General features: G+C 38.0%; 1 protein-coding gene across 1 annotated transcript in view; it reads left to right on the top strand.

Annotated features, from left to right (window-relative positions):
• The window catches only part of LOC122981010 (receptor-type tyrosine-protein phosphatase gamma-like), a 489,168-nt gene that overhangs the window by 351,191 nt on the left and 120,152 nt on the right, over nucleotides 1-17,825 (top strand). The window contains exon 5 of the mRNA XM_044349485.1: nucleotides 5,657-5,752. Coding sequence (XP_044205420.1) covers nucleotides 5,657-5,752 — 96 coding nt within the window. The remainder of the gene's footprint in view (nucleotides 1-5,656; nucleotides 5,753-17,825) is intronic.

Here is a 17,825-nt window from a genome sequence, read left to right as displayed (position 1 = left end):
CCAGGCCAATCATAATAACCTTGCTGAACTGTGATATGATGAAAATAATACTACAGATGGCATGGGCAAAGAGAGTGACTTTGAATGGAACTTCTTTGATCATAACCTTACTACAAAAGTTAAACAACAGAGAGCCATGTACAAACCGATGAGTGACTATGGAGCCAGAACAGCAACTGTAAGATTTTGGCATCAAAAATAAAATTTGGCATTGAAAACAAAACCTGAAGTAAAAAAGCAAACATTGGCATTGAAACACTTGCACTAGAAGAAGTTGTATTGGCACTGAAAAAGAAAACACAGATATTAAAAAATGTTACAATCTTATTATCTTATTTTATTTTGATATTTTTGGCATTATGATGTTTTTTTCAATGTCAGATTTTTTCTTCATGCCTGCCTCGTTTCAGTGACAGATTTTATTTTTTTTTATTTACACTGTCAGAATTTTTTTCAGTTTCACCGGATTTCAGTTTCAACTTTATGTTTTTCAGTTTCAACTTTCTGTCAGCGTTTTGGCGTAGAGAGGAAGGCCCTTGCTGGGCCTACATTACGAGAGGGTGATGGCATCATGGTGGAGATTTTGAGCCAGACTGTTGTAATTTTCGCTTTAGGACTGTTAATATGTCACTTTATTAACAATTTAATATTTTTTCAGGTGAGAAAGTAACCATTACGATTCCCAATATGCGGTCAGTTTATCCAAATAATACCTGTTATAACACCTGTCCTGCTCTGTCATCCCGGGGAGAACATGATCTGATTAACTGATCTGTGCAGCTCTCTTGGTAATTTACAGCTGGCTCTAATGTCTCCACAGCATTTTGATATATGATATAATTCCTTCTGGAAGAAGGAATTATTTCTCACAGATCTCACAGATGAAATCTAACAATTGTAGCTGCCACATTAGTTTGTCTGAGAGTAAACAACAACATCACTGCATCTGGATATCATCACATTTACATCAATATAAATGTATTAAAATGAACAGATCAGTCTATATTAAATTTTTTTAACTTTTTTTTTCTTACCAAAAATAACCTCATTGACAGAGAGATGCAGTAAATTATGTTATTCAGTCTGTAATGTAGCTTTAATAAAAACCCAAACTGTTATGTAGCTCAATAAAATTTAATTAAATTATTTATGCTGTCATCTTTCTCTCTCTTTTTAAACTTAACTACTTATTTGGCACTAAACTTTGAATGCCTGATTACAAATACATATATACAGTATATGTTTATTTAGTTTTTTTCTGTTTTTTTGTTTTGTTTTCCCTTCCTTTATATAAATATCAGATAGGAGAGCTACAGAAGGTGGAATATGGAGACTGGGAGAGAATAAGTCCATATTTAGATGTGAGTGATAATTGATATGTAACAAGTAGGCCTAAATGAATGAAAGTAAGAGCGTCTGTATGAAGGAGAGGAGGGAAATTAACTATGGAAATGCTAAACAAAAACAAATTAGCCCCATCCTTTTTAGTTATATTTGCTGATTTTTTTTTTCCAGAGATTTCATTTGGCCATTTAGCTAATTTATTTTATTCGTTAGTATTTTAGTTAGGAGGGGACTAAAATGATGCAGAACGTTTCTTGAAATATATGAGAAATGAAGAAAGATCTTCTCAGTTTAATTTATTTAAGGAAGAAGTAAAAGAAACAAATGTTAGTTTTTTTGTTTGTGTGTTTGTTTGTTTTTCTTAATTATGTAACAGGATCCAATAAACAGAGAGAAGAGTGAGAACCCCTGTGGATGTCTTTTAGTTTTGTCTTTGCACATATAAAGATTAGGATGACAGTGAAAGTTTACAGGAAGGTAGCAAATACAGAAAGGTAACATATCAGGAAGCCAAGTATATTGTTGACTTTATGTTTATGATTATATTGCAGATGTTCTACTATTGTTTTATTTTTCTATTATGATATTTTTTGCTCTAACTCTTTGGGTCTGAATAACTGCACGGAACATTTGCAATCCTGCCTAAACTTTACTAAAACAGGATATTTAACTTTTGCCTGTGTACAAACTTTTTGAAAGTTATGGATGGATATTATTTCTCAAAATGTAAATGGTCTCAATAATTGTATCAAGAGAAAGAAGATTTTTACAACAACTGAAAAAAAGATATATATTGTTTCTCCAAGAAAAACTTTGACACAAGATGAACATAAAAAGTCGGGCAGAATTGCAAATGCTCAAGTTTTTTCCTCCTCATATAGCTCATCAAGGAGAGGGGTATCTACTATTATAAAAACTCACATACCATTTCAGAAGATAAATAGTATAGTGGAGAAGGTAGGAAGATTTGTTTTGGTGATGGGCAGAATAGAAAACATCAAAATAACTTAATAAAAATAACTAAATATTTATCACCCACCAGATGAGGGCACTAAATTTATTAACCAAATTATTGATCTAATGGTAATTCAAGGAAAAGGAACAATTATTATTTGAGGAATCTTGTCTGAAATCCTAACTTAGACTCAACAGCAGGACTTAAACATAAGTCTAAGAAAAATACTAATCTTAAGGACAGATTGTAGAGAGCTGCAAATGATAGACGAATGGAGAACCTTTCATCCAAGAACAAATGATTATACATACTATTCTAATAGACCCTCTACATATAGTAGATTTGACTACTTTATGTTTAACAAAGATATGACAACTGTTTAAAAATGCACTATTGGAAAAATGACACTATCAGATCATGCCAGTGAAGTTAAACTCAAAGAAAGGGAAATACTTATGGAGGATAATGAATTCCTTCTTACAAGATGGAGACTTTCAAGAGAATAAAAACAAAAAAATGCTTCTTAAAAACCTGAAATTAAAAAATACAGAAGAAATTAACAGTATAAATTTATGGGAAGGGGCAAAAGCCATCTTAAGGGGAGAAATAATGAGATATTCATCAGCAAAGAAAAGACAGTGGGAACAAGACAGAACTTGAACTTCAAAAACAAGTTCATTCAAGCGGATGGGAAGGTGTCTCTACCACTGGTACTGGTGTATGTACATATTATGCTGTACATGCATACAGGTTATACAGGTTATGGGGTTAACAAGCTAAAGGCTAAAGTGATAGCTTTCAGCATGTAAGGACAGGGAGCCAAATGCGATCAAATTCAGCAGCTGTTCCTCGCAGATGATACTTCATCTTTTCTAACCTCATTAAATACAATACATCCTGAATCCAGCAACTGTGATCAGGGGGGGGGCAGAACTCTTCCAATTAAGCAATATCAGACATCTTGCAATAAAGGTCAGGAAAGCAATAAGCTCTAATTTGTGTCTGTGTAGACCTCTTGCCTCAGGGAAAACCCCTAAGAGAGCAGTGATTGATGATATATGGATTGAGAATCTCACCACCTCGACAAGTGATTAAAAAACAGACTTCCAATACAAAGTTATGGGAGGAAGACCAGAACAAGTGGTTAATGGGGCAGCTGTGGCTCACAGGCAGAATGGGTCGTCCACTAATCAGAAGTTCGGTGGTTCGATCCCCGGCTCCTCCTGTCCGCATGTCCCAAAGGCTGCGCCATTGGTGCATGAATGTGTGTGTGAATGATTATTATGATTATCTGACTCTGGGAGATTTTTTGGTCCCAGATAATCTGTAATATAATGGAATCTACTTTACATCAGAAAGACTTGGCAATGAAAGTCCACTGAAAAAATATAAGAATCTGGGTAAGATATGTATTTTTACATGCTTACATGGTCAGGAAAGGTCAGAGGAAGAAGTGACCACCACTCAGCAGAAGTTGGAAGGTTCACTCTCAAATTCAGTTTGTACCCAGATAGCTCTCCAAAGTGTGAAAGGATGTCCAGAGCACATGGTACTTTCTGGGGTCTGAAATATATACAAGGAGGTTATCTGCGTATAATGAGATTTTCTGTTCAGTTCCACCTCTGGTAATAATATTTGTATTGTGCTCAAGGAGATGGCCATCGTTTTGATAGCTATCACGAACAGTAATGGTGAAAGTGGGCATCCCTACCTTGTGTCATGGCCGAGAGGGAAATATTCAGAATGAATTTCATTAGAATGTACGTAGGTATATGTATTTGAAATAAATAAGCTCACTCCACTTGATCAAAAGCTTTTTCAGCATCTGTTGAAATTATTATTTGTGTGGTGGAACTTATACAGTGTATAAAACATTAAGAAGATGTCTCAAATTGTTTTTATAAATCATGTTTGATCTACAACTGACCAAGAGGGAAGGGGTAGCCTATTTGCTAACATCTTGTGATCAGCATTCAACAGAGAGACAAGCCTATAACTGCTACATGGGCACAGATCTCCCTTTTTTAATAACAGTGAAACTGAGGCTTGGAATAAAGTCTTGTGAAGTTTACCAGTTTAAAAACAGTCAATAAACATATTGTCCAGGCCAGGAAATTTACCAGTCTGCATTGACTGCATTGTACTAGATCTCTATTAGAACAAGGTTCTTTCAGTGTATCAAATTGTGTTTGCAATGAAATTCTGTCTTGATCATTAATTATAGTAGGGTCAGTTGTTGCACTATAAGTTGTATTAAGTTGAGTTATCAATTGGGCCAAGGCTGACTGACACAACTGATGGCCCAATAATTCATTGGGTTTTTCTCCAAATTTGCAAAATAAGTGCTCTGCAGCTTGTTTGGATGTCTTAAGATCAAACTCATTTTTGGCAGTTAGGAAAGTGTAGTTCACATTTGGAGTGTGTGAAGAAGCATAGTTGTTTTCTAAATTTGAAATAAGCATTACAAGATGATTAGATCTTTCAATATGCATCTTTCATTGAGATGCAGAATATCAAATTATAATTCCTCTTAGGTATTCTTTTAAGGCCTACCAAAACGTGCAGGCTGAGAGTTTGTGACTAACATTTACAGAAAAATTGATTTGATAATTCAAGAATTAACAAATTTTCATCTGATAGCATTGTGGTGCCCACCAAGGGGAGTGTGACGCAGAACAGCCCATCAAGGAAATGTCCATTGAGACCATAGCATGGTCCAAGATTACAATAGGTCCAGAAGAGTAGAACAGTAATGAAGGATGAAGTTTATTGTCTATCAGAAAGAAATCAATCTGACAAAAGCTATGGTGAACCAGAAAGAAGGGGTTCTGCCTGTCATCTGGTTCTGAGAAACGCCACTCACAATAGGCCATACTGATCAAGGAATGACTGTGGCAGATTTAAATAGAGGGGATCTAGACAGTGGTTAAAATCCCCTCTTAAAATGAGGTGGTGAGACTTAATGTTTGGTAGTCATTATCAAAGTTTGCCCCATAGACAAAGGTGCTCTTTTTAATCTGATATACAGTATGTGCTAAATGTGGTGGTGTGAGGTCCTATGACCTATATATATCCCATGAAAAATGTGGATGTGTGTTACCAACTTTGAAAAAATGTAAAGCAAGGTGTATGAGCCAATCAGGATCAGTACTTTTGACTTGTACATCTATTTACTGTAGCCAATAGCAGCTGCAAGTTAAGAATCAAAACCAAACATGGAACAAACAAAAGTGGAGCACATTAATTAGTGGGAGATACTGATAACCAGCATGGTCTGTTGTATTGTTTATTAAATTTGATGTGAAGATTTAATCTTCTATGATATCCAACCTGATTTAGTGTTTCTTTCTCTCACAGATGCAGATCTACATGTACAACTCAGATGACTTTGACAGCCTCAGTGCTGCACTCAGGGAGAAGAGGATCATCGCAGCCATGGCTGTTTTTTTCCAGGTGGGAACCTTTTTTTTCCCCCCAAGCCTGACTGTGTTTGTGTGTGTCTACTTTTATAAAGAGATGAGGGAGAGAAAGTTTTGTCTGCTCTTTCCTTGTAGGATTTGGACTTCATGGTTCATGGTTTACAGAACAGTTCACCCCAGAATGAAACTTTTGTCATTATCTGCTTATCCTTGTGTCAGAGTTTGTTCAGACAACAAAAACACAGATAGTAAGCTACTACAGTTGTGTCTCATTATCTAACACTACATTACAGGGTAAATCTGGGCCTCGTGGACTCATAGTGCAGCTTTAGGGCTTAGTGTTTTGATGCTCTTTTAGAAGCCAACCAATCAGACCTCATTCAGCTGAAGTCTGTTAGCTGTTAGTGAGTGTAGCTACAGAAACTTGCTGTGTAAAGTCTGTAGAGGCTCCACTGGCCATGAGTGAAGACATAATGACATATGCTCCACTTAAAGGGGCCCTGTGGAGTTTTCTTGTAAATAAAATACAAAAGTTATGTTTACATTGAACTGTTCCATAGTGCTACTAGAGGTCAGAAACTCTACAGGATACCTACAAGGATGAGTTGGCCCTAAAGTTTTTGAATTGAGAACAAAAATGTATTAGTGAATGGATGTGGTTTCCTTATCAAACTAAATTTGTTATTTGGTCGGACAAAACAACTTTTCTTTTCTTTTTTTTTTAATTGAAAATTATTACCAAAATGAAGCCATTTTGATCATATTTGGCAGAGGTTAGTTATTATAGTTTGGACACTGGCCTCTTACACAGTGTCTACACAAGAAATGAATTGTATGAGATCCTCTGATTAATTTTATTTCCCTGAAATGAATTAAAACCAATGGAATAACTCTCCATTACTTCCTTCATCAGGAGTTCAGATATTATACATGCAAATATGATCCTTATAATATAGGCTTATCAATTTCATTTGAACTACAGATTCTAGAACATCTTGACCTTGTGATACTAAGTTAGGTACAGTTTTAAAAAGATGGTAAAATCAGATGATTAAGCTTAGTTTAGGTTGGAGTAAGATTTGAGGTCAGAGTATGTATTGTATGCAAAGTCATGCAAACAAAACACTTACACAACTTACATTGTATATCTCATACCCCTCCTCAGCTTTTGGCTGAGCTAAAACCCTGATTTCCTGTGTTAGAGCGTTGTTGTGATGTGTGGGTACAAGCTTGAAAACCTGTAGATAGAAAATCAAAGTACAGACATCAGTAAAGTCCTCTTCCTGCCTTGAGTGGAGTGGTGGGTGGACTGGGATCATTGTCGGCTCTGTCACTCTCAATTGGCAGGAATAAAAAGTTCATTTGAGGCCATCGATTACCTAAGTGGGCTTTTACTTGGACCATTAATCCCCAGTTAATATTTCGTCCTCTCACTTCAGTCTCTTTCTCTTGCTTTGTCTTTGTCTTAAGTCTCTCCCTCTCACTCTCTTGCTAGCTCAGGCTCTTTACGTGTCTTGTATAGACAAACATATGCACACTGGCAAACATTTACATTGCCATATTGTCGGATAAAACCCAAATTACACAACATGTACTCCAAAAGAAAACGCTGTTTGTCATGTTCCCCTCATCGTTACGTATTGCATAAGATGAGACCTTTGTAGCAGATTTGATGTTAGATTAATTTTATAACTTCAGTGTGTACTACAATAGTCATCACTGTCTATGTAACTATAATTTGCTTCGTCTCTGTTTGCATCATAATCAAAAATCAATTTTGACTTGCTGATGCAATATCAAGTGATATTATTTCTAATTTATCTTAAAATTGTACCAAAATGGCAATCAAATACTGTGTAAGGAACAAGAGTATAAATGAATAATCCTTATTAGCAACCCCAAAATATGATGTTTGTCCATACCTTCTAAAACAACTCATAGAAGCATTTTCTAATCTGACACCCCCATCAGCAGGACATCACAGTTTGTCTGTGCCTTTCAAGACTGCTACAAATCAGTTAGGTTTAGGGAAATACCATGGTTTGGATTAAAGTACGTTGTTAAAGGATGTGGCTGGTGATTTTCTATATTTTTCTCATTGTCAACAAATCTCATGTGCAGAACCAAACCAACAATGAATTGATCTACTTACTGTGCACTGGGTGACATGTCCCTTTGCCACAAAAATTATGATCACATTAGTTTGTTTAGAAACAGCTTCAAAGACTAATAACAGCAATCACATATCAAGTCTCAGGAGAGTAGTTCTTGCAAGGCCACTTAGGATGTGTGGGAATGTGGTTCCATTTTTATTGATGTGCTACATATCACAACCTCTTGACTCTGTACTGTCAAGTTCTATGAGAAATGTACAATGTAGTACAAAGTCAAGAGGTTGTGATATGTAGCACAACAAGCTTGTGAAGCTGTATCCTATGCATGCTCAGTGGCATCTGTCTTACATGTGATTGATGTGATTCATTTTTGGAGCTGTTTCTGAACAAACTACCATGACCAGACTCTTCGTGATGAGGGAACATGTGCAACAATGGTGCCTTGAACACTGACATGTTTTTGGACAACAACAGGAGGTCTACAACACTGAGGAATAAGATATATCAGGCTCTGGAGACACACACTATACTTGTAAGAAAATCAGTTCATTGTTGGTTTGTATATATTGGTTTAATATAGGAAACCTATACCATGACCTTTGTTGTCATGGTTAATGTAATAAACACTTAATAATAATTGACTAATTATTGCTAATAATAATACTAATAATTTTACCTGTAAAGCACTTTTCAGGCTACTCAGAGATGCTTTACATAAGTTAAAAGGATCAAAAACAACACACTGAAAGCTCAAGGTAACACAGGATTTTAATCACAAATTAAAAGCAGTTCTGAAAAGGTGAGTTTTGATTAGTGATTTGAACATAGGCAGAACGGTGCAGTCTTGGATATGTTTGGAAAGAGAGTTCCAGATTGGGCAGCTATGGAGAAAGCTCTGTTGCCTCAGGTCCAGTGCTTGGTCTTGAATGGTAGAGACAGAAGTTTGGCATCAGATTCAAGGCAGGAGAGAAGAATGGTGTGTTTGATGGTGTCTAAAGGTGCAGTGAGGTCAAGGTGGATGAGAATGAGACGACCAGAGTCTGAGAAACGGTCCAAACAGGTTGTTGGAGAGGAGGTAGGCTTTTAGTTGGGAGGCGACAACACGTTCTAGTGTTTTTGACAGAAAGGGGAGATATGGAGATAGCTACCTTGACAAGAGTGGATGGGATGGGATCCAGAACACAAGTGGAGCTTCTCATTCCTACCATGAGGTTGGAAAGCTCCACTGGGGTGACAGTGGCTGAGTGGTTGAGGGGGGAGAGACAGATGGGCAAGTGGAAAGGGCGGGGGTCAGGTTGCTGTCAATTTTTGTTTGGAAATATGAAAGGAAAGAGTTGCAGTTTTTAACTGTGAAGGATTTGGAGGTGTTGTCACTGGGTTTCAGAAGTTTGTATATTGTGGAAAAGAGAGACTTGGAGTCAGTGGAGCCAGAGTGTATAAAGTGTTAGTATAAGGTGGATCAAGCTATTTTGAGAGTGTCTTTGTATTGTTGAAGGTAGTCTGTGTAGGTTTGGAGATGCAATGTTAAACCGGTTTTCTTGTAGAGTCTTTAAAGCTGGCATTTACAAGATTTCATTTGGTGGAGTTCAGGAGTATACCAGGGAGCTGAGTGTGTGAATGAGACTGTTTTGGTTTTAATGGAAGCCAGTTGATCAAGACAGTAGGAGAGTGTGTCATTGTGTCAGTTGAAAAGAGGGATTATCAGACAGCAGGGGAGGGGAAGCAGACATTTTACCAGCAAGAGAGGCTGAAAGAGCTAAGGGTAGAGATAGACTTGAGATTTCTCAAGGATATTTTGCGTTTTTCTTTTGGGATGGGGATAGGGATGTCAATGGCCATAGTGATTGCCAGGTGGTCAAAGATATTGAAGTTGAGGTGGTCAAAGATCATGAAGACATGATTAACTGTTAACTGAAATTAACATTTCTGACCTCTTGCTGAAAATATGTGTTTCTTTGCTTGATGTCTAAGGTATATGACTTCATTGTACTGAATTGAAACTGAATCTGTCATTTTTATATTAAGTCTGTTGTTTTTTTGTCCTGTAATGGTTTGTATCTGTGTGAGTGTATACGAGATCACAGTTCACCTGAGGTTGGCATTAAAAGAAAGGTCAGTGAGGTCACCATAATCATTAGGAATCATTATCTGGGGGACCATGTGTCACCAGAAAGTGAGTGAGCATTTGGCAGGAATAAATAAATATGCAGTTATGACAAAAGAGATGAGTAAGCAGATGGAGAAATTGCTTACCTAGAAGCACTCTGAAATGGCAGAATAAGCTCGTTTTATTTTGAAAAGCAGCCAGAGCCGTTACCTTTACCTACAGTTGTCCTGCACACACACTATTACCTCCAGTGCAGGACTCATCTGTTCTTGTAGTTCTCTCCCCTCCTCTGATTTATGATATGGCGGTATTCTCACATTTCCTCTGAACCTGAAGATATTGTGCTGTCGCAACCCGCAACTTCAAAGATTGATTTGAACCTGTGCCCTCAATAACTTGCTCGCTCGGCAGGTTGGGCTTGTTTGTTTGCTCCTATGCAAAGAGGAGTGTGTGTGTGGGTGAAGGCCTCTTCTTTATTTATCCAGATGCCACTCTATCCCCTGCCTCAATCACATGCTTCAGTTTGTCTTTGGTAACCTGAAAAGACGGGCTCAAACTGTGTGTGTGGGTGTGTGAATATAAATGAGCATATCCAATAATCTATACTGTGTTTTACTGTGAAATGGAGAATACAGCTTGTATGATGCACTGCATGTGTGCTTAATTAAAGCATAAGTACAGCTCACACACACACACAGATCTCTCTAAATCAAGTAGGTAAATCAAGTGTTTGTGTTGATGATTTTTGCTTTGTGAAGTGAAATGTAGATCGTGAGTGTGTGTTTGTATGTTGTAGTTTCATCACTTGAATAGTTTTTCTTTGTGAGTAATTGTATCTGTACATTTGAGCTTTGTGAACCAGTATGTTTGCGTGTGTGAGTGCGTGTGTGTGTGTGTGGAGTGTGGTCTCCTGAGCCTGCTTGTGTTGAGTCATTGGTGATGAGTCATGTTGAGAAAGAAGCTCTCCTTCTTGAATGATGAGCTTACATGTGTCCTCTGCCAGGCTGGATTGAAAAAATAAATTTAACTTCTTTTTTCCAAAATATCAAAAAGTCAAACTGTATTTCTTGTCAATAAATTGCCAATTGTCAATAAATGCAATGCTGATATTAAGAATTACATTTCTAAGTTGGGTTAGTCAGTACATTTAGTTACCAGTTTATATATGTATAGTTTTGTAGATTTGGGTTGATAGCACACAGCTTATGAAACACCATTTCTAGTGAAATGAAATACAGTTAGGGCCCTTAATTTGTGCTTAATTAATAATTGCTAAGGCTAAATGCTGAGGAGATACTGCCCACCATCAGAAGTGATGAAGCTATTTAAAGCCATTCACTGTAATATCATTGGTTATGCATAATATTGCAAATCACTTGGATTTACACCAATGTGATGAAGTACTTTGAATTGTCAGGTTTGTTTTATCCATATCACCCACCCCTAGGGCCTGCTGCTACTATCACATTGATTGACAGGTTGCTTTATACACTCAATAACACTTGACAACAAACTAGTCTGAGCCATTTATATTTTCTGATCCATATTATATCAGTCAGTATCGTAAGCACAATAGTAGAACTTCAAATATGAGTAGTTTAGAAACACAAATCCGTATTTTGAGTCAAACTTTTCTATTGTATGTGAATATATTTTACATTTATGTAGTAAAAAATGATGAAAAAAAGACAATAGTGATTTTACGACATGCAGAGAATTCACTATGTATGTGTATTAAACAGAAGAGGAACAAGCGACAAAGCAGATCACATAATTCATTGTCTTCACATGTGAAACCTGATCACAAAAAGAAATTTGATGCAGCTCTTTACATGTCGTGACTGGTCTGTTTTCACACCTATGGAAATACCACCAGTGACAATTAAAATAGAAACCCTTGTACAATTTGATGCACTCCAATACACAAGTCCTCCACATTAAACAACGACGACATCATTTGTCTGTGCCTTCTAAAACTGATACAAATTACTGCTGAAAAATAATGTTTTATGATGTGAAAACGCTGTGGTTAAGGTCAGGGGCTGATCATGGTCATAGTTTTTAAAAAGTAACGCTGAAACAAACCAAGATCTCCTGTGTTAAAGTCTGATGTTTTGTTGACCCATCCATCCACCCCGACCTCCACCCTACACAGTTCCATAATGTCACCTGATTTCCTCCTTTGCGCCTGTCATAATAACTATGGCCACTAGAGGGCTTCTGTCACTTGCATTAATGACTCATCCTGATGTGTTTCTAGGGAGGACAGACTCCCAATACAACAATAGAAAATAATCAGCTCCTCACTAGTGTCATCAAAACCTGAAATGAACCGTTCTGCAAGATTCCACATTTTACATGGGTTCCCATTTTTGTGGTATTACAAAGTAAAGTGTTCCTTTAATGTAATGACATGGACTTCGATACTTTACCATGGTACCATAAAACATATGCTGTTCACTTGGTCCCTGCCTTATTCATATCATGCTTTTAATCTCATGATCATTTCATCTCTTTCTGTGTAAACACAGTCAGCATCTTCCCTGTTTTGTTTTCTTTCCTTTGTACGGGTTTCTCTGTTCATTTGTGAACTGTTCCCTCCCCTTTCTATTGATGTTTTTTTGCAGTGAGTACATTGCATTTGCTTCTGTGTCATGTATTAATTAAATCATCACACTCATGTTACAGGACAAATTGGCCCCATCAGCTCAGCTGAGCACGTGAATCATGGTTTTATGACCCAGCATTACATTGCACTGCCGGCTCTGATTGAAACAGATGACAGTGGTAAACAGCTATCATTGCCCTTTTATTTGCTTATTTACAGCCCTGCATGCCTCCGCTATAAGCCACATATTCAGCTAGCAGCAGCAACATGCAAAACAGAGGCCCAGCTGGGATATAATCACATGGAACATCCATTCTACTTTTTACTATTTATTCCTTAAGTTAACATGAAAATCCCACTGAGTCTCATTTCACATGATTTTGGGGCATCTGTGCCTCATTTAAAATTATAGAGTGAGAGACAAGGAAGAGAGAGACAAAACAAAGAGAAAGAGGGAAAAGCTATCTTGGACTCTGCTCACCCACAAAAGGGCCTATTAAGACAAGAACAGTAGGAGGAAGGAAGAAGATAAATCCAGACACATATTTCACAACAGCCCATCCTGATGACATTACTTGAATTCATGAAGGGTGACTTCCTGCAGTGATTGGTAAAGTTATTTCATCCATCAATACTGTATGTAAGCACTTTGCTTTTTGGAGTGAAATGTATGCAAAAATGCATCAGGTGAGATACCAGCAAAGAGGTGCTGAGTCACTGTGTGGGGCATTGTGTGTGTTTGGGCTTAAGATGACCTGAAGGTTGTATGACATGTCATTCAACCATGTCTAGAGGCAAAAGAGTTTACACCTGTTCCAAATGACTGGAATACTTGAAGATGCGGTGATAAACCTTCTATCATCAGGCATGACATAATGAATCAAGGTGCACACTTTTGTACAGTTGTACGCGTTCATGGTGCACGAAAAGTGATAGTTGTGTGGAGAATGAAACAAGAAAGCTTGTGACAAAAGCTCAAACCCTACCGACTTTTACACCTTTCCACACCTGGTCGGTTGCTACGGTAAGTCGGCGTGATTGTCGGATTCAGTAGGTAGGCAGGCTTCAGGCAGCGTTAGCCAATATTTGAACGTTGTACAGTGCACAACGGACATTCACTGCCAACATGCAGTGCCAAAGCAGAGAGTGGTGTGCACTTTATGTAGCAAGGAAGACAGTAATGGTGTGGAGGTCGGAGTGGTGGATGAGTGTATAGCATGTCAGACTTTCATGCAGCAGACCAACCGACCATTACAGACCTGACGTTACAATGTTTTTTTGGTTTGGTTGGATTTATTTTTTTATAAGTGTTTTAGTGGCCTAACTTTCACCAGACCTTAATCATAGATTCAGAAGAAAAAGGAAAAAAGGACTGCAGCACACCTTTTTTTCCACTGAAGTTTGCTGTCCTTGCTCTGAGAATTGATGATAAATGATGATAAATGAATGATACATTTCACACTGTGGGTAATGGATATTATTGAATATCATAATGATAATTATATTATATTTTTCTTTTGGATACAAAGATAAGAAATAAAGTAGGCCTACTCAGAGTTAGAATTTACTGTATTTGTTGCACCTCTAACTAACTCTTGAGAAAAATTCACAAATTAACTCATCCTTTTTTGTAAGTCAGCTGAACTTTAGAAAGGTTTTTTTAGGTAAATACTTATGACCCCCAACAGACCTGACGGAAAAGAGCCATGGATTCAAGTAGCTCAAAAAAAACCCAAATAATAAATTCAAACAGCTGTCTGCAAAGGCAACTTGCACCTTATTTTATCATTGAAACCAAGTGTCACTGCTTGACTCTAGTATTGAAATGAAGTACGAAAACAATCCATTTACCTTTTATAAAAAGAAGATGAAAAGTATGAAGACATTCTCAGCAGATTCAGTCCTGGATGTATTCATTCCTAGAAAACCTTGTGGTTAATTTGAATTGGGAGGGGGGCTGGGATATTCTTCACATTAAAGGTAGCAGAGCGGAGGTGCTCAGCAGGAGTAAGAAGAGCATGATGAAAGATATGGTTTGAAGACATAGGAGACCTCATACTACTTCAATCTGCTCTAAATCCAATACCCCCAGTGACGGTAATTAGGCAGTATATGCCGACAGTGCTAAACCTGCACTGAGCTGCTTCCAATTCAGCACAGTGCGCACCACTTGAGGAGACATTAGCCTCAGCAGTTATGCAGTGAAACAGAATTCATTACATGTAATTTGCTGTCGGTCACTTTTTAGTAATTTGCCCAAAATTTCAGAAGACATCCCATTAACGATCTTTAAATTGACAAAGTTTTTGTTCTTTGCTGTGATGGGGTGATGAAAGGCAATGTTCCTGTGTGCTTTATCTTGGCCGTCCCTTCCCTGCATGACCGCTGCCCTACTTATTACACACCATCACTCAGACTGAAGAATCGACTGCCAGTGTCATCGGTCTCCTCCCTCTCACAAAAAAAGAACATCCATTTATGCTGATTTTGAAATTTGATAATTTTTCTATTCAGGAAAACAAGGGCACAGTAACAGAATTATGTCCATATCTTCTTGGAAGAAATAATTAAAAGTGGATGCAGTGACAGCACAGCCCTGTCTGCTTAACATCCTATTCGGATTTAACACATCGCAACACATTTAAGGTCAAGCTGCTCATACTGTTCACACTGGATTCTTCTTTAAAACAATGTGTTAACATCCAGCTAAACTAGCCAAGAGATGTATTATTCTCCGCGGCTGCATTAGAGAAATCAACGAAAAGCATCGAAGTTGCTTACAGTATGTGAACACACATGCTGTTAAATGTGAGTAAGACACAGTGATGTTATGCATGATGTTTCACTGTGGTGTAAGTCTGGAGTCCAAAGGGTAACACGCACAGGCGGCATAACATGTCACTCCACTAATTCCCATCTTCAACACTTCAACTCTCCAGATTAGCAGCAGTTTTATCACATTTGATTGGCACACTTCTCCCTATACCCTGACTACTACATCTGTCTGTATGATGCAACTACGTGTGTGCGGCATCACTTGACACACATCAAATGACGTGATGCTCTGCGATACAGCCGTTGTGTGTTGCATTTAATTCTAAGAATTATTCCGGTCCCTGTAAAGGGTAACTACACACTAATTCAGTTTGCTCCCTCCCAGCATATTTAAAAAATGCAACAGAGGACTGGACGAGGCATGACGTTGTAGCTACGTAATGTGTGATGGCTCAGTGTGAATGGATAAATAGCATTTCAATGTAGAGTCTCCACGTCCATATATGATAGATTTTCACAAAAACTGTATATTTATATAAAAACCTGTGGGTAATGTGCTGCTTTGTTTAAACCAACTATCTGCTGGAAAGCACTGTCAGACCTCACCTGAGATTCTGTAGCTCTGCCCTTCTTTCAGTTTGTTGATTTGACGTGACTCAAGAGTTTCATGAGAGAGTCGCAGAAATGCTCAAAAATATCTTTAAATAATTTTAAAAATTATTCTTGTATTATTTTTTATTCAACTCCTGAACTTATGGCAACATTTCATTTCATTTGACATCAGAGTGCAGCTGGGAGGCTGCAGCTCACCCGTCTGTATGTCTCTGTGCTGCTCAACAGGATTTTCAGAATAAAATGATGCCTGACTTTCACAAACAGTCAGAGAAGCTCTGGCTAATTTGCCTCATAAATAATGTCCATGTCATAAATGATATACAATAATAATCTGCTACTGATGGATGGCAGCTCTGGGAATGATCAGAAGGCACAGTATCATTTTGTCAGTTCTAGAATGAACAAGAACAGCAAAATAATGCCAGAGTTTCTTGCCAGACATTCTCCTCGTCGTCCACCACTTGCTGATGATGTAATTAGTAACTCTGCACTCCAATGTGTCTTCTTTGAGAGAAGTCTGGTCGTTACTTCCATTACATTGTTGATTCATCAGCAGTTAGCGCTTTCAAAGGAAAGGGAAAGAGATAAGTCACTGTAAGACACAGAAAGAGGTGAAGGAAGTCAAGAGAAAGAGGATACTGTACATAGTCAGCAATCTCAGATAGATGACAGCAGGAGGAAAGGATGGGCGATGAGAGAGAAGAAAGTGGTGGAGGAGAGAAATATGAGGACGTGTCACATTGTACCATGCTTTCTTTTTTTTTCCTGATTTGTCACTGCAGTGTCCTGTCCCTGGAGAGAAAGAGGGAGATGGAGCTGTGAGGAGGAATGAAGAGAAGGAGAGAGAGATGCAGGATTTGAAGAGAGAGAAAGGGGTAGATAGAGAGAGAGAGTAGGACATTGTGACGTGAGGGCCGGTGGCTGAGGATCTCGGGGGACCAGCCTGTGGGCTTTCAGAGACAAACATTAATAATGAAACGCTAATTCCCTCTGTCCTCCTTTCTTTCTCTCCTCTTCACTGTCTCTCTGTCTGTCATTTTCTCCGAATGTCTCCATGGCCACCTTTATTTCTCTTGATCTCCCTACCTTTACACGCACACTTTTTTTCTCCTCACCCACTGTCTGTTTTGTCTTGTACATAAAACAAGGTCTTTATTGCAGTTCCAGTTATTAAAGGGGATTTATTATGCTTTTCCTTATTTTTAGTCATATATATAATGTAACAATGTCGAATGTTCATGTTAAAAGTGGCCAACATGTCAAATAATGAGCTAAAGGTATGTAGAAGTAATCCCTGTGAGCAAAAAGATCTGGCTTCAGACTGCTCTGAGCACTTTCTTTCCAGTGGTTTTTTCTACTTTCAGCCCGAGCTACTGTTGGCTTGTGACGGATTTCTTTATATGGTCCTCTGCTCCATGCACAGTGCGCAAGTTCACTGCTCCGTTCTGCTAACATAGCATTTTGCCAGTGTTTTAGGGGTAGTCACGCCGAGCCATGATTCGAGTTGAGCTGACACACTGGGAGTTATTTTCCATTACACAGCAGGCAAAGTAAAATAAGTAGTTTATCTGTTAGAGGTGTGCTGGTCATCTGCAGCTCTTCATCAAACATCTCGCTGTGGCTGTTTCCAAATATCTCCATATCTTGTTATTTCAACCAGTTTTTAGCGCCGCTAACGAAGCTCTGCTAATTCAGTGAGGAACATGTTTCACTTCCAGTAAATTCTTCACAATAAAAGTATCCTGTTATTCAGTCATTTAAAAGCTTTTAATATGAATCAGTAAAGAAGGAAATGTTGGGTTTGCATTGGTGGCAACTTAACACGATTCTGATACGTGCTGCCCCTTGGCAGGCTTCCGGAAAGCTGGCAAATCAGAACGGTGTGGGC

Source organism: Thunnus albacares, chromosome 4, assembly GCF_914725855.1.
Source record: "Thunnus albacares chromosome 4, fThuAlb1.1, whole genome shotgun sequence".
In the NCBI taxonomy this organism is placed as follows: Eukaryota; Metazoa; Chordata; class Actinopteri; order Scombriformes; family Scombridae; genus Thunnus; species Thunnus albacares.
Note: the sequence above shows the minus strand (reverse complement) of the source record. Positions and strands in the feature narration are given on the sequence as shown.